At 35.1% G+C, this 24669-nt stretch overlaps 1 protein-coding gene across 7 annotated transcripts in view; it reads left to right on the top strand.

Annotated features, from left to right (window-relative positions):
* The window catches only part of METTL4 (methyltransferase 4, N6-adenosine), a 67415-nt gene that overhangs the window by 1840 nt on the left and 40906 nt on the right, over positions 1 to 24669 (top strand). For 5 of the 7 annotated variants that reach the window (XM_067699579.1, XM_067699578.1, XM_067699580.1 and 2 more), the window contains exons 3-8: positions 849 to 911; positions 9872 to 10241; positions 12371 to 12440; positions 16369 to 16543; positions 18936 to 19042; positions 19424 to 19515. In XM_067699579.1, coding sequence (XP_067555680.1) covers positions 849 to 911; positions 9872 to 10241; positions 12371 to 12440; positions 16369 to 16543; positions 18936 to 19042; positions 19424 to 19515 — 877 coding nt within the window. The remainder of the gene's footprint in view (positions 1 to 848; positions 912 to 9871; positions 10242 to 12370; positions 12441 to 16368; positions 16544 to 18935; positions 19043 to 19423; positions 19516 to 24669) is intronic. The other 2 variants (XR_010933118.1, XM_067699584.1) reach the window with 2 other exon arrangements.

Raw genomic sequence — 24669 nt, 5'->3', positions numbered from 1 at the left:
ATATTAACATTTTCTTTGTTAGAGATAGGAATTACATTCATTATTCACCCAATAAATGTTTGAGATCTTTCTATGTGCTGTTGTACAAGGAGTGATGAAACAAGATAAATATAATCTCTGCCTTTTTAGATCTTACAATTGAGTGGGGAAGAAAGATACTAAATAAGAAAGCATGTTGAGAATTAGAATAAGGAAAGTAATAGAGAGTCCATGTATTTATTCAGCCAAAGAACTTTTGTTGTTAGCCTGCTAGGAGTTATGCCACCACGTAGGCACTGAGATTTCAGCAATGAAAAGTACAAAGTCCCTGCTCTATATTGCAGACTTACATGTTCTTTGCTATGGAGTTGTTAGATGTAGAACAGTGTTAATATATCTTATTTATACCTAATCCTCAGATTACACATAAAGATCTATTAAAAGTACATTGCGAATTGTTTTTGTTGTAGAAATTAAGAAAGTTCAGAATAATTATACCCTATATCAACTGATAGATGACACTGGTGACTCTTATACAGTGTCACAGTTTCCTTGTGTTCTATGGATGTTAGTGCCATTTTATTATGTCATACTAGTTCTTACTAATAGTAGATAACGCCTACATGGCCTTTTATCACCCATTAAGTTTGTAATAATAGTAATAATAATAATTATTATTATTTGGGAAATCTTACCTCCCCAGTCCATACTCTTTGCACTTATTTCGACCTCAGTAGTTATTACCTCTTAAAGAATGAGATACACAATATGGAAAATGTGATAAAGAAAAAGGAAGTACTAATATATTTCAAAATATCATTATTTTGATGATGGCCACATAATTTTTTTCCGTGTAATTTACTCTTTAGAAGCGTAAGAGATGTGTTGTTTTCAATCAAGGTGAATTGGATGCTATGGAATACCATACAAAGGTACGGTGTAAAATATTCATTGATGACTTTGGAAGGTTAATGTGAACTAGTATAAATAAAAGGACAACGTAAATAAGGATGTTTTTAAAAATCAATCAGTCATTTTTAAAAAAATTATTATTTATTTATTTATATTTACTTTTGGCTGTGTTGGGTTTTAATTGCTGCTGCCGGACTTTCTCTAGTTGTGGCGAACCGGGGCTACTCTTCACTATGGTGCACAGGCTTCTCATTGCAGTGGCTTCTCTTGTTGCGGAGCGTGGGCTCTAGGTGTGTGGGCTTCAGTAGTTGTGGCTCGTGGGCTCAGTAGTTGTGGCTTGCGGGCTCAGTAGTTGTGGCTCACGGGCTCTAGAGCGCAGGCTCAGTAGTTGTGGTGCACAGGCTTACTTGCTCTGCGGCATGTGGGATCTTCCTGGTCCAGGGCTTGAACTCGTGTCCCCTGCATTGGCAGGCAAATTCTTAACCACTGCGCCACCAGGGAAGTCCCTCAAGCAGTCATTTTGATCAAGGTTAGAATTTAACACTGGAGTGATTTATCATTACTTTTATTGTAATGAACAATTTAAACCAATTTTTATTAAAATCTCATATACTTCTCATTTACATATTTAACATAAGTAAACTTACGCTATATTGGTTAAGTCCAGAAATTTTCTGAGTTATAAAAGCCTACTGTCAGTAGGTAAAACAACTTAAGATAGTGGCAGAAGAAAGTGAATAATATGAAGGATGTATTTCTAGAACTTAGAGGTTACTGAGATCTGAGAGTGAAAGAAATGAGAGGAAACAGAGGGTTCAAATTGTTTTAGATCTCATTGTCTTTCCTACTTTTATTTACTTAATCTTTAATTGCTGACATTTAGGTATAGTATGCACATGTCATTTTCTATATTTATGTGTGGTATCTGCAGGATAAATTTCGACAAGTCAAATTTCTGTGTCAGAGGGTTTGAACATTTTGATAGATACTGCCAGATTGCTGCTATGGAGATTGTATCATCTTATTAGCACACTAGAACTGTATAATTTTGCCTGTTTTCCCACATCCTCACCATTACAGTATATTATAGTTTTTGATGTTTGCCAATCTAATTGTTGGAAAATAGTATTTTAGTATGGCTTTAATTTGCATTTCTTATTATGAATGTAGTTAAGCATTGTAATGTATGTTTAAAATTCATTTGTATTTCTCTTATGTGAACTGTTTGTTTCCTTTGCATACTTAAAAAAATTGGATTGTTCTTTTTCTTACTGATTTATAGGAGCTCTTTATATGCTGGGGAAATTAGGTCTTTGTCTATTATGTAAATTACAAGCATATTTTTCCCAGTTTGTCATTTTAATTTTAATTATGATTTTTTTTGGTTTTGGTTTCGCCATGCAGACAATATTATATTTTCATTTAGTTGAATTTATCATTTTTTTCTTTTATGACTTCTGAATTTTGGAATCATAATTAGAGAAGTATTCCTTCTTCAAGGTTTTAAAATAATTTCCCATGTTTTATTCTAGAACATTTATGATTTTATTTCAAATTTATATCTTGATCCATTTAGACTTTATCCTGGTATACAGTGTGAGATATGGATCCAGTTGACTACCTATATGTCCTACCATTATTCATGCAGTTTTTCCCTCCTTATATGAGATGCTTGATATACTAAATTCACATTAGTATTTGAGTTTATTTCTGGACTTTAAGTCTTACTTGTTTGTCTCACTATTTATTTGCCAATCTCTTTTGAGATTTTATAATGTGAATATGTTTTAATATCTTATGTGGTAGTTACTTATTCCCCACCCTCCACCCTCCCCACCCCCCCACCCTGGGCCATCTTATCATTGCTACTTTTTACAGAATTTTCCTGGGCTTTTTGTTTATTTTCCCACATGAATTTTAGGATCAATTTTAGTGTCTGGTTAGAAAAACTAACCTGTTGAAATTTTTATGGCAATCAAATTTATAAACATTTACTATTAGCATCTTTAGATGTTGTGATCCTACTCCAAAACATAAATGTGTCTTTCCATTTGTTTAAGTTTCTGTTGTTATTCTGTAAAATTTTCTTTATATACATCTAGCATTAATTTAAAAAAATTGAATGTCTTGATTTTTCAGGTAATAATTATAACTCTTGCAAATATTAATAGTTTTACTTACACCTCTATAATTATTATATCCCTAATTTATTTATCTTCTCTAATTGTATAGGCTGGAAAATATGATACAATATTAAGTAATGTTTGTGAGAGTATCTATCCTTGTCTCTGACTTTGTAGGAGATGATTTCCTCTCCACTGGGTTTTGGGCTGAGTTGGAAATAGCATGTTAAAGAAGTTTCTGTGTATTATTTATTGAGTGTTATTATCGACTGTGGTTACTGAATTTTATCAAATGTTTTTAAAGCATCTATGGAGATTGAATGGATGATTTTTCTCCTAATATTTTCCTTTGATTTTTAATCATATGTAACCACCTTACATTTGTAGTATATATTCCAAATGACCATGATGTATTATTTTTTAAATGTTCTGCTGGATTTTGTTTGCTACTATTTTATTTGGAACAGTCGTAAGTGAGATTGGTCTGATATATTTAATTTTTTTGTTTTATATATATAATTATATACAGATATTTACATATTTCAGTGTTGGAAGTTGGAAGTTTTTCTTTTTTTCTCCCCAATTCTCTGGAGTAATCTGTTCTTTAAAAGTTTGGTAGAGCTCCCTTTGCATCCATCTCAGTATGTTGCTTTTTTTGTGGGGATACTTCTTTGACAGCTTTTCCTTTTTCCTCTTTGGAAATCAATTTTAGATTAAAAAAATTCTTTTGTAGTTAATCTTGGTAAATTATGTTATCTTAGAATATTATCCATTTCATCTAATTTTTCAAATTTGTTTATGAATAGTCTGTTTCTATGGTTATTTTGCCTTCACTATTTATTTTGTATGTTTACTTCCTTTTCCTTGATAGATTAGCTAATGCTTTGCCTAATTTATTAGTTGTTTTTGAAATTAATTTACCTTAAAAATGTCTAACTTATTTCTGCTTTAATCCATTTTAATATATTCCTTCTGTTTTTTTCTTTTTTTGACTTTTTGAGTTGTCTTAGTTCATTTTTTTTTGTTCTTTTTTTTTGATGGAAGTATTCAATGTTATGATTTTTTTTTCTTGGGGCACTGCAGCATATCATAGGTTCTGATATGTTGTGTTGTAATTGTCATGATGTGAAATTTCATTGATATATCATGGTTTTCTAGGGATTTGCTTAAGAGTTGTTTGTAATAGAGTTTTAAATTTCCATGTTGGAATGGTATTTTTGGTTTGATGGTTAATGTTATATTTATCTCCATAAAAAAATGCCAAATTGCTTTCCAAAGTAGTTGTACTGTTTTGCATTTCCCACCAGCAAAGTATAAGAACTCTCTTTGCTTCATATCCTCACTAGCATTGATATCATCAGATTTTTGATTTTAGGAATTCTTTTAAGTGTGTAGTTGGTATTTTATTGAGGTTTTAACTTGCATTTCCTTAATGACTAGTAATGTTGAGAATCTTTTCATTTGCTATACATCCATATACATCCATCTGCTATACATTCTTCGTTGAAGTTTTCATAGGATCAGTGTTTTTTCATCCTTGAATATTTGAATTAATTCACCAGTGAAATTATCTAGGCCTGGAGTTTCCTTTTGGGGAAGGTTTTTAGGAATAATATAAGGTTCTTTAATAGATAACAGGGATTTTCAGATTTTCTGCTTTTGCTTATGTCAATTTTGGCAAGTTGTATTTTCTAAGAAATTTGTCTGTTTCATCCAACTTGTCAAATTTATTGGCATGAAGTTGTTCATAGTATTCTCTTATCATGCTTTTAATGTCTGTAGGATTTGTGACGATAAGTGATGCCCCTTTTCATTCCTGATGTTGGTGATTTGTATTCTTTCCTTTTCTTGCTAGGGGCTTGTTATTTTGTTGTTGTTGTTTTTTCAAAGAACCAGCTTTTTTTTGTAGCTTTTTTTTTTTTTTTTTTACTGTGGCAAAATATACATAAAATAAAATTTACCACTTTAACCATTTTTAGGTGTACAATTCAGTTGTACTGAGTACATTCACATTGTTTTGTAACCATCACCATTATTTATCTCCTGAATGATTTTTATTTTCCCCCAACAGGGAAGTGCCTATTTATATATTTTTTTGTTAATGGACATTTGGGATGTTTCCACCTTTTAGCTATTGTGAATAATGCTGCTATGAACATGAGCGTACAAATATCAGTTCCAGTCCCTGCTTTCAATTTTTTGGGGAATATACCCAGAAGTGGAATTATTGGATCATATGATAATTCTAATTTTTTGAGGAACTGCCTTATTGTCTTCCACAGTGGTTGTACCATTTTACATTCCCACCAGCAATGCATAAGGGTTTCCAGTTTCTCCATATCCATGTCAGCACTTACTTTCTGTTTTTGTTTTTTTAACAGCCATTCTAATGGGTGTGAGTGGTGTTTCACTGTGGTTTTGATTTGCATTTTTCTGATGATTTATGATGTTGAGCATATTTTTATGTGCTGTTGGCCGTTTGTATGTCTTTTTTGGAGAAATGTCTGTTCATATCCCTATTCATGTCCTTCACTCATTTTTAAATTGGGTTTTTGTTGTTGTTATTGAGTTTTAGGAGTTTTGTTCTTTTTTTTGGCCATGCTGCACGGCTTTTGGGATCTTAGTTCCCTGACCAGGGATCGGACCTGCGCCCTTGGCAGCGAAAGCCTGGAGTCCTAACCACTGGACCGCCAGTGAATTCCCTAGGAGTTCTTTTATATTCTGGATATCAATCCCTTATTAGACACATGAATTGATGTCAAGTATATTCAAAGAACCAGCTTTTAACTTAATTAATTTTCTTTACTGTCTATCTATTTTCTATTTTGTTGATATCTGTTCTCTATTATTTTCTTCCTTTTGGTTTACTTTGCTCTTTTTCTAACTTCTTAAAGTAGAAGCTTTTGTCAGTGAATTTAGATTTTTTTTAATATAAGCACTTAAAGCTATAAGTTTGCCTTGAATCATTGCTTTAGTTGCATTCCACATATTTTGATATTTTGTATTTTCACTTTCATTCACTTCAAAATATTTTCTGATTTCCTCTGTGATTTTATTTTTGACCTATATGAATTATTTAGAAGTCTTCTGTTTCATTCCCAGATATTTGGGGTTTATCTTGATATCTTCTTATTATTGATTTCTAACTTAAATCCGTTGGGGTATAAGAATATACTCTGATGATTTCAATCCTTTTAAATTTATTGAGCCTTTCTTTATAGTCCAGCATATGAATTATCTTTGTGACTGTATTGTGTGCTATTTTTAATGTATTTTTGAATACGTATTCTATAGTTGTTGGATGCAGTGTTCTATGAATGTCAGGTTAAGTTGGTAGTGTTGTTCAGAACTTCTATGTCTTTAGAGATTTTTGGTTTAATTGGTCTATCAATTACTGGGTAGATTTTTCTTAGGTGAGTTTAGAATGATGTTTTTAGACTAAGGCTGATTATTCCTTTTTACTGACACAAAATCTGTTATCTACCCAATACCCCTGTCAAGAACTGGGATGAAATGTCTGAGATTTTACTCTATTTGGAAGCTAACAAGCTAGCAAGTTTAGGTCTCAGATTTTATTAAAATAGATTTAGACCTAAGATTTTATTAAATAAGGAGTTTATTGCTCCCTGCATAGCAGGAAGCATGTACTTTCTGTTCACAGACTTCCCTTGTACTCCATGGGGATGATGCCAAGGAGCCTTGGTGTATGCTCTGCATGCAGTAGATTTGGTTTGTAGCTAAAGAACCCCAAGATTAGGGAACCCCAGTTTTTTAAAATGGGTTGCAAACAAACCTGTCCAGCCTTTTGTCCCAGAGTGAGCCTTTATTAACCTGGACAGCAAACAGATCTGCCTTCTGGCTTGGAGGGAGACATGATCTCCGTCTTCCATGCTATATGAATATCCTTGTGTTGGAGGAACTGATCTTGAGGATATGACCAGTGGTTGACCTGGACACTTGGAGGCTCCTCCCCCCTCCTTTGTCTTTGGACTGTACACTCTGCCCACCATTCCCACAGTGGGAGCTGTTTTCAAGGACATAGCCTTGAGAGAGTAAGCTGTTGTTGAGATGATCTGGACTGTGTATGTGACTGAACCCAGTTAAGAACTCTGTATAAACTTTTAGGATTCTGGGCGACAGGTACAGAGATCTACTTGTCTTGCAGCCTCCCAAGACAAGCCTCGTTTGTAAGTTCTCTTGTTGTTAAACCTGCCATCTTCCCATCTAGAGTGGTCTGCCTCTTTTCTTTGGTCTCTCCTTGCCCTCTGTGTACAGGGGCCAGTTTCAGATTTCTCCTGGGAAGCTCTTGAGGTTACAAACCAACACCTTGAAAATTTATTCTGGAACAAAAGCTATCAGTGCCTCTGCTCACACAGCGAGACCCATGGTGAAATGTCCCCCAATTGTCCTGTGAATCATGATGTTTTCTGGTCTGAGTGTTGGAAACAAGGACTATTCTTGGCCCTGTGAGAGCTCAAGACACTGTTTCTTTTAGTCCTCTTGGGTGGTTCTTTTCTTGGCCTTGGATAGTTCCCCCACACACTTGGAGTGATCAGTATTTAGGGGAATTTCTCCAGTGTGACTACCTGCAGATATACAGAGTTCTCTCTGTACAGCTCTTTCCTCTCTGATACTCTCCTGGGTACTCTGTCTTGGCATCCCCATATTCTCAGCTCTGTCTCCATAACTCTGGATTTCTTCTAGACTCTGCCCAGATTCTTCTTGTGCCTTGGAAAATCTCCAGGCAGTTAGCTGGGGCAATCATAGGGCTTACCTATGATTTCTTTCACTCTCCTTTGTTGCCTGATGTCCAGTGTCTTGAAAGCTTTTGTCCCTATTACTCCATCTTGGTTGGAAGTGGAAGTCTCTGGCTGCTTTGAGCGTTTTCAGCAATTTAATTGTGATGTTCCTTAATGTAGTTTTCTCTTCCTCCTCTTCCTCCTCCTCCTCCATTTGTTGATCTTCTTGGATCTGTGAATACATAGTCTTCAGCAAATTTAGAAATTTTTGGCTGTTTCCTCAAATATATTTCCTGTGCCCTTCATTTTGGGTGCTTTTATTGCGCTGTTTTCAAGTGCATTAACCTTTTCTTCTTCAGTGTTTAATCTGCTGTAATTCCAATGTAGTGTATTTTTCACTCGTGCATTGTATTTTTTAATTTCTAGACACTCAATTTGGTCTTTTCTTATAGTTTCCCTATCTCTTCTTAACAGGTTCATTTTTTTCTTTACATTTTTGAACATATGAATATGGTTATAATGAGTGCCTTAATATCCCTTTCTACTTTTTTTTCCTAATCTTTAAAAATGGGCTGCACGGGCTTCCCTGGTGGTGCAGTGGTTGAGAGTCCACCTGCCAATGCAGGGGACACGGGTTCGTGCCCCAGTCCGGGAAGATCCCACATGCCGCAGAGCGGCTGGGCCCGTGAGCTGTGGCCGCTGAGCCTGCGCGTCTGGAGCCTGTGCTCCGCAATGGGAGAGGCCACAGCAGTGAGAGGCCCGTGATTGCAAAAAAAAAAAAAAAAAAAAAAGGGCTGCACAAGCCCTGTGTGAACTCTGGGGATTTCTCCCTCTGATCATTTTATCTGGTTCTTTCCCTGTCCTTGAGTATTTCATCACATACATGTGCTGATCACTACTCAGCTGGAGACTTGATCCTCTGTAGCTCTCTCCTCTCTGGTATCCTTCCCTGCAAACTCTAGCTGCCTTGGCCTTTCCAGACTCCCAGCTGTATTTCCTTAACTCAGAGAGACTGTTGGGCTCTGAATGGGTCTCTTTCCTGTACTGCTGCCTAGAAACTTTCTCAAGGTGGTAAGCTGGAGCAACTCGTTTCTCCTTTTTTAGGGACTACTGTTCTACACTGCTTGACATCCATCCAAGGTCTGAAAACCGTTTTTTAAAAATAATTTTTGAAAAGTAATTTCAGATTAAAGGTACTCCATCTTGTCCAGAAGCAGAACTTGGCTTTTAATTTTATAATTATTTTGGTTGTATTATTGAAAACCTTTGTTTATATATTCATTTTATAGAGTTAATTTTTTTCTTTTTTTTACAATTCAAGCTATATTTTATAAAATCAAAGGTATATTTATTTTAAAATTAAATTACTAGGGGGACTTCCCTGGTGGTCCAGTGGCTAAGACTCCATGCTCCCAATGCAAGGGGCCTGGGTTCAATCCCTGGTCAGGGAACTAGATCCCACATGCTGCAACTAAAGATCTCACATGCTGCAATGAAGATCCTGCATGCTGCAACTAAGACCTGGCGCAGCCAAATAAGTAAATAAATAAATATGTAAAAAATTAAGTTACTAGAAAAATTTAAGATTAAATGTGATTTAAACTTAATTCTTTTTTTTTTTTGGCCACACTGCACAGCTTGCGGGATCTTAGTTCCCCGACCAGGGATTGAACTCATGCCCTTGGCAGTGAAAGCATGGAGACCTAACCACTGGACTGCCAGGGAATTCCCTTAATTCTTTTTATAAATTAGAAATTCCACTTTCTTTTAGAAACATTATCAAATTTATCATATAAAGTTTTAAGGATACATTTTCTACGTATTCAATATATTGTTTGGTTAGTTAATTTTCAGTGAGTTTATGAGATTTGTTTCATTCCACAGTTAAGAAATAGCATTTCAAAGGTATATTCACACTTTCTAACTCTTTTTGTAGTATAAAGTTATTTTCCTATAAGCATTAAGAATGTTGATTTTAATCCAAGAGTTGAAATACTCAAAGCATAGTAGGAACTTTATTATTTAGAAAATTGTTTTAATGTCAGTGACTTTTAATTTTTATTTATTTATTTATTTTTTAGTGACTTTTTAATGTACTTAAAAAAAATTCTCTTACAGATCAGGGGGCTGATTTTGGATGGATCTTCACAGTTAATCCAAGAAGGTCTCAAAAGTGGCTTTCTTCATCCACTTTATGAAAAACAGGACAAGTATAGTGAGCCCATTACTTTACCACTTGATACCTGCAATTTGTCAGAATTATGTGAAATGGCAAAGCATTTGCCTTCTCTGAATGAAATGGAACTTCAAACGTTACAATTGATGGAAGATGATATATCTGTTACAGAGCAGGATTTATTTTCACGGATTGTTGAAAACAACTCTAGTTTTACAAAAATGATTACTTTAATGGGACAGAAATACCTGCTGCCACCAAAAAGCAGTTTTCTTTTGTCTGACATTTCTTGCATGTACCCGCTTCTGAGCTGTAAGTAATTATTATGTTTATTATTAGAAAAAGATAATTTTTTTGTGGCCTCAGAAGTCAAGAACAAGTCTGAATGTTGAATGAGCACCAGCATTTTGTGATAGGGTGAACACTTAATTTTCTCAGTGTATTTTTCTTTTAAATTCAATTTTAAAGTGCTGACTTCTGTCTTAAAAATTAAAAAAATTCTTATTACAAACAAAGGGTCAAAAACTTAACTAGTCCCCAAGAGAGTAAACATAGTTACTGTTCTGTACTTAGGAATTCAGGGTACAGTTGGGGTTGACCAAATAACTTTATTTAGCTTTTATTCATAGCAAAGTAGAAACACTTCATATACGAATGTTAATTCCCAAACCATTCCTAGCCTTTTAGGTTACATTTTAAGCTACTGTTCAAGTTTATTATCTAAAGTTTCTCAAAATATTTTCCTGTATAAAGTTAAGAATTTAGATATTTAAGTCCAGAGTCATATACACCTGAATTTGAATTTAGATTCTGAAGCTTAACTATGAGTCTTTAGGCACTTCACAAAACTGAGCCTCAGTTTCCTAGTCTATAAAATGGATATGATAATACCTACTTCCAAGGGTAATTTTGGGGATTAGATGAGATAATCTGCATCATGAGCTTAGCTCAGTGATTTATGTTTCTAACAAATTATAACTATTATAATATTCTAAGGGATGATGTAGATAAGAGGTATATTGACCAAATTGAATTTAATCTGCTGTTTAATGTTATTTGGACATTTTTAAGCAAAATTTTACATTATTAACATAACATAGCTTATTAATGAAAAGCTTCTTTTAATTACTTTCAAACCGTCTTATAAATGATTGGTTATTTATGTCACAGCATCATAAATTCTTCAGAGTAAATGACAAGATAACAAATTAATGAGAAAATCATGCTATATTTGAACATTTTTTTCCCCATTCTTTTTGATCTTTGTTACTCTGTTTAAAAGCCATCACTTCCTTATTTTAATTTGCATTCTTTTGATCACTTATGAGATTGTACATTTACAAAAATATACCTCTGTTTATAAAAGGAAAAGGGACAGCTCTTCCTCACAGTAAAATTCCAATTAATAAATGTAGGTAGAATGATGTAACTAGAAAATTTCCATTTGGCACACATCATAGTATTTGGGTGTCAAAATAGTGGATGAAAAGATGAGATGCAGGATATTTGCACAGTCTTAAAATATCTCCCTGCAAAATACTTATTAATTACAAAAGTAAAACTGGAGAAACCTGGCTGACAGCATTTTAACCAAATGATCAAAGGTAGTATCACTGATAATGAGACATTTTGACACTGTGTTTCCTGATAATGGCATGGTGATACTCTTGCCAAAAATAAAGAACCTAAATTTAATCACGAGGAAATACCAAACCCAAACTTGAGGGACATTTTATAAAATGACTAGCCAGTAGTCTTCAAAAGTATCAAGGTCATAAAAGACAAAGAAAGACTGAGGAGCTTTTCCAGATTGGAGGAAATTTAGGAGACATGGCAACTGAATGCAATGTGTGATCCTGGTCCAGAGAAAAGAACACTAGTAGACTATTGGGGACATTTTGTTGTGGTCAATATATCAGTCAAAAGACAAGTTTTATTTCATGTAAAAAGTTGAAAAACAGAAGCAAAAAACCCATACCTACCCTATCTAGGCTTGAAAGGACCAAGTTAATATGGCTACCAAGACTTATAGGACATTTATAAATCATTGATGTCTAGCTAAGGGAGCTGTAGTTATTTTTAGGAAGTTTCTGCAATAGGTGAAATTATGTTAAAATCCCAGAGGTACTAAATTATAAGGGGAATCTCTTAATTATTTTAGATAAATTATTTGAATAAATGCCACAAATCCTTTTCTTGCATTCCAGTATATTTGTGTCTGTAGTGAATGCACTTCATTGTTGAAGAACATGTTTAGTTTTTTTTTTTTTTGCCATGTGGCATGTGGGATCTTAGTTCCCCAACTAGGGATGGAACCCATGCCCCCTGCAGTGGAAGTGCAGAGTCCCAACCACTGTACCGCCAGGAAGTCTCAGAACATGTTTAGTTTTTAAAGTGATATGTATAGAAGATATTTTCTGAAATTGTCTCTTTGTTTTCAGGTAAGAAAACATATGATGTAATTGTGATAGATCCACCATGGCAGAACAAATCAGTTAAAAGAAGTAACAGGTAAGTATAAATAATTTATCTATTAGATATGCTTTCTCAAAGCTATTGTCCTTTGTACATTCTAGTTACATATGCTAAAAGCATAACTTTATGATAATAGATTGTCTGAAACTACTAAAACACTTTCGTTTTAAGATTTTAATTCCCTTAAGTAGATAATTCTCTTGAACTAGAACTATATGTAGATGTAGGTTAAGAATGTTAAAAGTAATATATTTATTAATGATTAAGGTTACTGACTGTCCAGTTCAGGGATGTTTCTATAACACCAAAAGGCAACATTTTTGCCTTCTTTGATATCAAATTCTAAAGTTTAGAAATATGTGCCAAAATACAGTATTCCTTAACACTGCTATGAATGAATTGGTCTACTTCATTCTGAAATTTGTTTTTATTTATGCCACCATTTCGTTTATGTAACCTTTTAGAGTGATAAGTTCAATTAGTTAGTAAGATGACATTCCCTTTTAATAGCTTTTTAAAAAAGTTTTTCCCTCTAGTTCTAGTGAATGTCTTCAGTTGTATTTCCTCTCACTCTTCGATTTTCTAGACTGAACAGTTCCTATTACCTTGACTTAAAGTTCGTATGAAATTTCTTCTCCACAATTATCTTGTTATGCTTTTTGTTTATGAGCTGTACCAATAATTGGACTTTTTTCTCTTAAAGTTTCAAGGATCATACAAAGAATTCCTGTAGCTATTCTCTATATGTGTGTTTTTGTGCATGTGTGTAGATATCTGTGTTTTTGTGCATGTGTGTAGATATCTATGTATATATAATTTTTTTCTGAACTGTATGAGAATAAATTATTTAGGAAGAAGTAAGTTACTCTGGAATATTTTATTCTGTATTTCTTGAAAACAAATATATTAATATTTTCTTATATAATCATAATGTAATTATCAAAATAGGTAATTAATTTTCCTTTTTAATTTTCTGATTTTCCTTTATTAGAAAATTAAAAAGGAAATCATATAGGGAGATACTGTGATATATGTAAATATCTTGTTACCAGTTTTAGCATCTGTGGTAGGTAGAATACTGTTGTCCCCCCTCCCCCCACACCCGCCTCCATGCCCTTGTCCTAATCCCTGGAATTTGTGAATATGTTAGGTTACATGGAAAAGGGGAATTAAAATTCCAAATGGAATTAAGCCTGCTAAGAAAAGGAGATTACTATGCATTATCTGGATAGGCCAGTCCTTAGTTTAGCTGTAGACAAGAGACCTAACTGAGGGTATTTCTCCCTTTTTTCTTTTCTGTTATTTTTTCTTCTCTTCCTTTCTTTCTCCCTTCTCCACCCTCCCCCTGCCCAAGTCTTCTCTCCTCTTCTTTCCTTTAAAAGTATATAGTATATAGAAAAACTAACCAAAAAAAAAGAAAAGAAAAGAAAGGAAAAATGTATAGTATAAGCATATTTATAGGCTAATGGTAAGGAACTACTAGAGAGGTTGAAAATACAGGAGGGGAGTAATTAGCATCACTAATAGACTAGAAGATGAGAATAAGAGAACACAGCTGGAGGGATAAGCTTTAAATATATGAAGCCATGCTATCCTTTAAGAGGAAATGTATAGCAATGGGTAAGTGAAAGCGTATAACCAGGCGGGAGAGGGTTAGGTAATTGAAGCAGTCCGATGGCTTTTTTTTTTTTAATTGATATATGCGTTAACTTCATCTACAAAGAGTGAGTTTGGGCGAGACTTGAAAAGAGATGAAGGTTTGTAGTAGTTGACCAAGGATAAGTAAAAGAATTGATGAGTAGTTTTGAGAACCTAAGAATGGACTTAATTGAGCCAATTCTTCAGTTTAGCATTTTTCTCCACCTGATTTTTTTCCATATGAAGAAGTTGAATTGAATTGTGTTGAAATTGAATTGAATTTAAGATTGGAGGTTTGCAGGAGTTATGGGGTGAAAGAGTAAAGGGGAGATTGGAGTTAGGGGTATAGTGAGAAGGCAGAGGAGTGATTGGTGGTTGGTAGTATGTGAGGAAGAGGAGAAAGTGTGGGCAGGAAGAAACTGATAGACTCAGTAAAGTGGAGGAATGGGGCACTGACTGAATGCTTTGGTAAAGTCAAAGAATTGGTGACGGAGAAGAGGTAATGGCCAATCATCAGAAAATCTAGAAACAATAAATGCTGGAGAGGGAGTGGAGAAAAGGAAACCCTCCTGCACTGTTGGTGGGAATGTAAATTGATACAGCCACTATGGAGAACAGTATGGAGGTTCCTTAAAAAACTAAAAATAGAGCTGCCATATGACCCAGCAATCTCACTGCTGGGCATATACCCTGAGAAAACCATAATTCAAAAAGAGTCATGTACCACAGTGTTCATTGCAGCACTATTTACAGTTTCCAGGACATGGAAGCAACCTAAGTGTCCATCGACAGATGAATGGATAAAGAAGATGTGGTACATATATACAATGGGATATTACTCAGCCATAAAAAGGAACAAAATTGAGTTATTTGTAATGAGGTGGATGGACCTAGAGTCTGTCATACAGAGTGAAGTAAGTCAGAAAGAGAAAAACAAATACTGTATGCTAATGCATGTATATGGAATCTAGAAAAACGGTACTGATGAACCTAGTGGCAGGCAGGAGTAAAGACACAGCATAGAGAATGGACTTGAGGACACGGTGGGGGGAAGGGGAAGCTGGGACGAAGTGAGAGAGTAGCATTGACATACACATACACTACCAAATGTAAAATAGATAGCTAGTGGGAAGCAGCCACATAGCACAGGGAGATCAGCTTGATGCTTTGTGACGACCTAGAGGGGTGGGATACGGAGGATGGGAGGGAGGCTCAAGAGGGAGGGGATATGGTGATATATGTATACTTATAGCTGATTCACTTTGTTGTACAGCAGAAACTAACACAACATTGTAAAGCAATTATACTCCAATAAAGATGTAAAAAAAAAAAAAGTAATGACCAGAGATCAGTGTATATGGTTTCAGAAATGGAGCAAGTTTGAGTGATGACAACGTCCAGGTTTTGGCCACTCGAAGGGATTATTGAAGTGGAGTGAATGCAATTGTATTTATTTAGGGGAAGAATAGGTGAGTGTGTACATTATTTAGCCTGTGCTTTGAAATTGCCCAGGATACTGGCAAGATTTATGTTGGTGAGGTAGAAGGATCTCAGAACTTAAATCCTCATTGAATATGGAGAGTGAGGCTGTAATAGGTTCGATAAGGAACATTGGAGGCTAGATAGCGTACTTCTCAAAGAGAAGGGGATTTTACACAAAGGTAGATGGCTGATAGCCTGGAACTGGCAGTAGGGGAGCTAGGAGAATACTGACCTCTCCTCTTTCTGTTGTGTGTGTTGGGTGCTGGAGAAAGGGCCACATTGGTTTGATGGGGTATTGTAGAGCAAGTATTGTTTTAGCAAGAGAAACTAGACTTCATACTACTAACGACCAGGAGGTGCAAGACTGTAGAATTTTTTTTGTAATGAAAGCATGAGAGTTTCAGAGAGCCCAGTAGAACTGATTGGGAAAGATGAAAGAAACAAGATGATAGACTGAAGATGTTCATGGGATATTGACATAGTAGTTTCAAGACTGTTAATGGGGTCCCTTTGTAATGTACAGATTATCAAACCATAATATTTGCTTAATTTTGAATGTTAGAAAAGCATATAGAAAATATTAGTAAAATTACTGAAATGTAATACATTTAGAAATGATAAAGAAATATGGCTTCATCATTTTAAATTAGTAAAAACTAAAAATATTATTTCTGACTTGCGTGTAATAATGTGTCCACTGGGTGTCAGTGTGGCTTCATGTTTAGTTGCACAAATAAATATAGGAGCTTTGTGTTTGTGGAGTCAATGTTATACAGGTTTTCTCCCTGCTTATTTTTCTTTTTTGCAGCAAATTTTGCTAATATTTTTTTCTGTTTATTTTTAGATATAGTTATTTATCACCACTGCAAATAAAGCAGATACCTATCCCTAAGCTGGCTGCTCCAAACTGTCTTGTTGTTACTTGGGTGACGAATAGACAGAAGCACCTACGTTTTGTTAAGGAAGAACTTTACCCTTCTTGGTCTGTGGAGATAGTTGCTGAATGGCACTGGGTAAAAGTAAGTTTAGAAGTTAATGTATTTGTTAACTTTATTTGTTAATAAGGTGTGACATACAAGTCACATAAAGGTAGCATCTACTTTTTAATGCTTAACATGTCACCGCTCTACTCCTTCAACATGGTCTAATTAAAATGTTTACTTTGCTGCTAAGTACCTTTGTCTTCTTATTCTCAAGACTTTTTACCTATTTGTTCTGTATATTTTTGTAGTAGAATCCCAAACTGCTGGCCTTCAGAAATCACTCGGAGATATCAGGATGACATTTTCAAAAGCTCTGATGTCTGTAGTTTAAGAAACAACAAACAAAACCTTTGGGGAATTTGTCCATCACTAAACATAGAAATTGTCTTACTGTTCATCTTCTTCCTCTTTACTCATCCAAAATTTCAGCTGCCCTTTGTGACTTCTGTCTTTCTTTCTTTTTTCTTCTCCTTCCTCCCTCCCTCCCTCCCTCCCTCTCTTCCTTCCTTCCTTCCTTCCTTCTTTCTTTTTTTCTTATGTTTCTGGGGATGAGAGGGAGATAGCAAAGAAATCTACTGTGGAAGAGTTGGGAAAATGCTAGAAGCAAGGACCTTTTATACTTTAAACCTTAACTTAGTTCCTCAGTGCCTGTTTTTGAAAGAAATGATTCCAACTCTTGGATTGGTTGAATGATCTTTAATATCTTTGCTTGGTATAAAAATACCAAAAAATGCAAAAATATAAGGCATCAGTTCAGAGTTCATTGGACATCCTTTTAAAGATACATTGTCTACCAGGTGAATTCCAGAAAACCCCTCCTAAATTTTAAAAAGGTAAACCAGGTTATTATGGGTTGAATGTTTTAACATTTATATAATATTTATATAACTGTATATTCATTTTAGACACAGGTTCTATTTTTATGTGCTCTGTGTACTTTGTAGTGTACTGGAATATCTTCTAAAAGCTGTGTACATTATTTATTTGCACCTATTTTGTGAGACTTGGCAAACAAACACTTAAGTTGTGTCTTTGCTTTTACGGTTGTGCTTTGGGCTTAGCTTTGGTTGATTTGCTGTAGGACCATAACAGGAATATAAAACGCCATTCCACTCTGTCTATTATGGCAGTTCTTTTATAATCAGAGACTGAGGCCAAAGTCACGAAAAGGTTACCTTCTGAAATCAAAACCAGTAAAATGCTAATACATGAAAACTAAGACTGTTCATTTCTGGTAGTAATCAGTTCTATGAGATGGTATGATATGACTATAGCTTAAAACAAAAATATGTTTTATGAAATACTTATTAGGTAATTGAACATATTGTTATATCAGAAGGAGTAATCTGCATTGAGTATAAAGGATATCCAAAGAATAAGAATTTGCCAGTGTTTATACAGTGCTGTGTGGAATAGATGCTGTTTCTCGTGGGCCCTAGAGGTGATAGAAGGACTTGGTTTTTTAGATACCTCGATATAGGGTAAAGGGTTCCACAGAGAATAGATATGAATATTCTGATAGTGAAAATATTTTCTTCCATGCTTAATTAATGATTTGATATTGTTATTATAAATTGTGTCTTGAGTTTGATTAGCTAAAGTGAGTCTTTGGGAGTCTGATCACTCCAGGATGAAATGATAAGATTGAATTTCTGGATTTATAATGCCAAGAAATTGGACCACGTATTGTCTATCTCATCAATCCCTGAGCTTCCTTCATTATTAATTTTAGCTCTGACAGTATTTAATGCCATTGTTTCCTATAAGTAAAGGAAAATACTTTATTGTAATTGACTTAGTCACATTGCCAGTAATAGGTAAATGTTATTTGAACAAATAAATGAATTAATGATGGCATGGTTTCCAATAATAAATTTTAATGAAAAATAGAGGTTTTTGTGTGCAAGATGATAAAATGATACTTAAAATTTTTTAGTCCTTCATAGCTGCCTTGTCCATTATGGCAGTCACTAGCAGTATGTAGCTCTTCAGCACTTGAAATGTGGCTAGTCCAAATTGAGACGTGGTGCTAAATGTAAAATATAAGTGTTTTAGATTTAAAAGACTTAGTATGAAAGAAAGAATATAACATACCTCAATAATGTTTTGAATTGATTACATATTGAAATGGTAATATTTTAGATATGTTAGGTTAAATTAAAAATAATTTAAAACTTAAAATACAATTAAAATTAATTTTGCCTCATTCTTTTTGCTGTTTTAAATGTTGGTACTAGAAAATCTAAATTGCATGTGTGGCTTAAACTTGTGGCCCACATTATATTTTTATTGGACTGCGGTAGCCTTGAGGTTTAATACTTCTTTTTCTTTGGTGAAAATTGTATAGTGGTAGGAAAAAAAACCCAATCCTTTTCCTGGATATTTACAGATGTATGGGTTGTTTTTGTTTTTGACTCCTTTTTATCAGATCACCAGTTCAGGAGAGTTTGTGTTCCCATTAGATTCTCCACACAAAAAGCCTTACGAAGGTCTTATACTGGGAAGAGTTCGAGAAAAAGCTGCTTTACCATTAAGGTAGGAAACGTGATTTTTCAAAATTGTATAAATGTATTGATTTTAAGGCTTTTAAAAGTTATTAATACAGTGATCATTAGTTTTTGTTAATTTTTACGTTTTTGAAAATCTGAAAATGGCCGAGATAAGTGTGAATGGTACGGCACATGAAATTTTATATTATCTTTTGCTTTATCTAATGTGTAAGAGTCATTATTGTAGAAAAGGAAACTATCTGAAATTTCTTAATACTTAGGTTATTGATTTCCATTATTTCTATTCTTAAATTTATTATAAATTCAGATACTATTGGAAAGTTGAAAAAAAATCAAGGCAACTGTGGCTTATATGTAAAAAATTGTCCTCTAAAATATAATTTACGTTTTTGTTCTGTTTTAATAGGAATGCAGATGTAAAAGAGCTCCCCATTCCAGATCACAAGTTAATTGTCAGTGTGCCCTGTACGCTTCACTCACATAAGCCACCTCTTGCTGGTATGTTTTTATAAAATAGTTATGACTTATGTGAAATTGACAAAAGGGTTGAATGTATTGATAGTATTTGAATAGTCTAGAAATTTGGAAATTAAATCAGATATATGTTATTTTAATTAATATTCTAAAATCATATAGCAGAATTTATGGAATAGAGAATAGATTTTTTTTTGCTACAGAAAGCTTTATTGTTTCCAGTTGGTCCGTAGCTTGGGAGAGGGCTCCAGGCGGTTACATAGCTGCCTAGTGGCAGCAGGGAGAGGCTCAGGCAGAGGCCCTGAGACCAGGAGGTGGAATCGGGCCCTCAAGGGCCTCTGGGCTCAAAGGCTACTGGTCCTAAGTACTCGCCTAGCCCTGGCTGGGGGCCGGCCAGCCTGCGGAGGTTGGTCAGGTGGTCATCCATCTTCTTGAGTCTCACCTCCTTATCCAGGAGGTGGCTCCCCAGGAAGGCACAGAGATGGTCTGTGTGGGAAGAACCCAGGGCATGCAAACCCAAAAGGGCCTGGTTCAGGTTCTTCTCTGAGCCCGTGGCAGCTTCTGTGGCGTCCAGGGCTTTGCCCCGCTCATCTTGGGGCGGCTTCGGCATGTCCCGGAAGAGGGCGCTGTTGCCACACTGGTTTTGCATCTTGGAGAGGTGCTCGGCCAACCCGCTGAAGGAGGCAGGGCCCTGGCCCTCCAGAGCCGCGTTGTGGCGCTCGGAGCAGAAGCCCAGAGAGAGGTAGGTGTAGCAGGCCCGCGGATGCAGGTCCACCAGGCGGTGACCGCACCCTCCACTTGGGTGGAATAATTCTCACGAATCTGGGAAGTCATCGTGGGTGGCAGTAAGAAGCTGACCGCAAAAGTGGTGTTGCTTGGTCCCGGAGGTCGCAACTGGAAAAGAGTCTGGAGGGTGGTTGGTGGTTGGAAAAAGGGTCTGTTATGTTAAAACACTGTTGAAGTGGAGACGGAGCCGCGTGACCACCCAGTGCACCCATGCAGATTAGTCCTACATTACCTCAGCCTTCCCTCTTCGCCATTTTTTAGGTTCCTCTTACTAACTGGGTTGTTATCCCATCACTGTCCTCAGGAGAATGAAGACTGATGGTGCATGTGAGGACTAGTTCTGCTAGGTGCTTTATTGTACTCTCAGGGTTCTATCCCTTGCTGGCTCTAAAGCCAAGAGCACAGAAAGCAGTCAGAGAGATGGTCAACTATCAAGAATTCCCTTGATAGTTGGTAGATACTCTCAGTTTTATGTTGAGTTGGTGTTGCTTTTCTGAACCATTGGAAAGGTAATTGCTGCAGCCTGGAATTCTTACTAGTCTTAATGCTTTAGTATAATGTCCATCATTTAATGAAACTAAGCAGCAAGGAATAGTGGAAAGCTTTAGCTTTTCAGATTGACTAACATGAGTTTGAATCCTGGTTCTGCTACTTGAGCAAGTTACTCTAATAATTTTCCACCTGAAAGTTGACATTTGAAGGAGGAATAATGATATTTAATCTTTCAGAGTTGTGAGGATTGTTTATATTTGAAATTCTGTAGCATATAGTAGAAGATCAGTAAATGCTAAATTTTTCAAGCGAAAGAATAAAAAAATAGGAATGTAATAGGAATATAAGAGATACTGAATGTGACATTCAAAGTTTACTGTTAAAATTTTTTCTTTAGAAATATATATTTTATTAATTTGGTGGTCCTGGCTTAAATAAACCAAAACTTTCAAGCTGCCACTCAGGAAGACTATAGGCTATCAGCTTATCACCTGATTTTGCAGAATATGGGATAGTTCATGAGCTAGGATACATAGAAAGGTAAATTCAAATTTTCAAGAGAATGCTTATTGGTAGCATTTAAGATTTCTATTATCTTAAATTGCTTATACTGAGAGTCTTTAGTGTTAATTCATTTGAGAAATGTTCCGATGTCTACCTGTTGATCCATTCTTTGACTTAGAGGGATTCTTAGTGAATAATTGCCTGTAAACTTTGGACTGTTATAGATTCTTTAATGCAGTAAACATTTGACTTAAATGACAAGTGTAGCTGTACTGTTCTTTGAGAAAAAAATTATGTTTGCCACCAGTTATACTCATTGGAGGAAATCTAATTTGTATTCTTCTCATTTGAATTTTCTTTATCATTTGGTGAGTACCAAAGCTTAATTTAGGGTTTGTCTTAGGGCTTATTCTTTTACTTTTAAAAATCCAAGCGCCAGACCCAAAAAACCTTTCATTCCCAAATGATAGTTAAACTATTTCTTAATTCATTTTACATAGATTATGTTTAAAGAGTAGTCTTAAGATATAAGGTTTTAGGGCTTCCCTGGTGGCGCAGTGGTTGAGAGTCCACCTGCCGGTGCAGGGGATGCGGGTTCGTGCCCCAGTCCGGGAAGATCCCACATGCCGCGGAGCGGCTGGGCCCGTGAGCCATGGCCCCTGAGCCTGCGTGTCCGGAGCCTGTGCTCTGCAACGGGAGAGGCCACAACAGAGAGGCCCGCGTACCGCAAAACAAACAAACAAAAAAGAAACAAAATATAAGGTTTTATAAAATAGTGAGTAAAATTAGTCTTTTATTAATACTAATAAAAATTAGTACATATTATGGCCTGTAGTTATGAAGTGCAGTTCTGCTGTGTTCCCAGTAGAGCGCAGCACAAACACATTTTTAGCATTGAGAATATTTTTTAAAAAAGTTAGATTTTTGGGGGGGGAAAATCTTGTGTGACTCAATATATGTTATTCTTATGTTTTGGTTAAGTACTGGTAGACAAGAAGTATTTATAATCCTTTATTTTTGAGTTCATGTTACTGGATAGCAAGTGCCTGTATTTTGGATACAGAGCCACACAAAGCCATCAGAAAGCAACTTGCAGATTTCTGCAGTATATTTTACTCTGAAGTGAGAGAGTGTCATGGACATATATACACTACCAAATGTAAGATAGCTAGCTAGTGGGAAGCAGCTGCATAGCACAGAGAGATCAGCTCAGTGCTTTGTGTCCACCTAGAGGGGTGGGATAGGGAGGGTGGGAGGGAGGTGCAAGAGGGAGGGGATATTGGGATATATGTATATATGTAGCTAATTCACTTTGTGATACAGCAGAAACTAACACAACATTGTAAAGCAATTATACTCCAATAAAGATGTTAAAAATAAATAAAAATAAATAAAATAGTATTTTACTCTGAATCATAACCCTAGGATTTGGGATAATACATGTTCTCTATATAATGCTTAGAACTTTTACATGTAAATGTTCTTAAACTGCTTTATGCCAATTCACAAAATGAAATGTTCTCTCTTTTGCTTCTAGAAACACCAATTTTTTTTCTTTTAACAAGTTTTAATTTGTTATTTCTACTGCAAAATGTAAAAAACACCAAATTGGAAGCATATTCTGTTTCAAAATGAGACATTTACTCTTAAGTTTTGAAATTTCTTCCTATAGACTGAAACATAAGCCAACAATAGCTATGGCTTATAACCTAACATAAATGTATAACATTTTAAGTTTAAAGATTTAAGGTAGGAAAATCATGAAATAAAAGTATTTGAATGAAAATTTTGTTTTTCATATTGTACCTTAGAGGAATTTTTACTCCTTTTTACTACTTTACTCGCAACAATTTGTATCTGAACAGTTAAATATAGTTTGATGAGATTTTATGCACTGACATTTGAGCTGCTTTTCCCCCAGCCATGCCCTTTGCTCCCAAGCAGAAGGGGAATGACGGGCTATGTATGAATTACTTCCTCTCCATTGGTTACAAGTATGTTTTACTAATGCCAGATGTTATGTAATTATTTATATATATTGTCATACTCACATTTAAATTTATACATTTGAATTTGCTTTTTTAAAATTGAGATAATTGACATATAAAATTGTATTAGTTTCAGCTGTACAACATAGTGATTCAAGATATATATACATATTCACTGATCACAATAAGCCTATACATGGTTACAAAATTGTTTTCCTGTGATGAGAACTTTTAAGATCTTGCATTTTCTTTTAAATTGATATTTAAAATTAGTAAGAATAAAATATTCCCATTAATTTGCCTCTATTTCTTTTGCTTTGTTTTGAAATTAAACATATGTGGTTAACAGTACAAAAACATTACTCCTTGATTTTCTGTGTTTCTCAGCTAGAAAGGAAAAAAGCCATGCAGAAATGTGTTCCATTGATAAAGTAGAAGGTGATAAATAGGTTTAGGTTTCATGTATTTTTCCACTCCAAGTACCTGGCCATCTTTTTCTATTAGCTAGTGAACTCTTAGAAGACATGGATATCTATTTCTTTTGTTAAGTCCCATAGCACTTATAATGGGTGCTCAGAAATAGTAAACATTTAAAAAAATTTTTATTTATTTATTTATCTAGGCTGTGCCAGGTCTTAGTTGTGGCATGCAGGGTTCTTAGTTGCAGCATGCAGGCTTCTTAGTTGCGGCATGCATGCAGGATCTCGTTCCCCGACCAGGGATCAAACCTGGTCTCCCTGCATTGGGAGCACAGAGTCTTACCCACTGGACTACCAGGGAAGTCCCTCAGAAATAGTAAACGTTATTGACTGGCTGATTCCAGTTTAGACTCCAGTTTAAAATTCCAAAATAGAGTTGCTAACATCTTTGTACCAAAGAACTGAACAAGCAGAAACAAGAAAACAAAACCTTGCCTTCACTGTAACCTTAGACCACATTAAAAGTGAATTGAGGCCAGTAAGGCATTGAATTCATGGGGCAAAAATGGAAAAGTGATATAAAAGTTTATTGTTCTAAGACTCTGGGGAAATTTTTCTCACTCAAGTTTAATAGCATTTAATTATATACTTATGAAAGGACTAGAAGTCTCATGTAAGCATCACCTAGAAGCTATCAAAGCCCAGATTTGAGTTTGGTGAGTTATAGACAATGAATACTTTAAATTCTTTGATTTTTGATAATCAGGACCAGTGCTTTCAGACAAATGAACAATTATTTTACTGTGAGATCATCTGAAGAACATGAAATATACATTTTTTAATATATTATCTTTCACATCTAACCTATATCAAGTATTTCTAAGGAATCCTTATCATTGCTAAAGGGAATTTGATGGGTTTCTTCCAAGCTCAATCTTATATAGCAATTAAGAACTATATTTTGCCAGTTCCAGTGACTTTTCATCCCT

Source organism: Pseudorca crassidens, chromosome 12 (assembly GCF_039906515.1).
Source record: "Pseudorca crassidens isolate mPseCra1 chromosome 12, mPseCra1.hap1, whole genome shotgun sequence".
NCBI lineage: Eukaryota > Metazoa > Chordata > Mammalia > Artiodactyla > Delphinidae > Pseudorca > Pseudorca crassidens.
The sequence above is the reverse complement of the archived record's forward strand: the minus strand, read 5'-3'. Positions and strand labels throughout refer to the sequence as shown.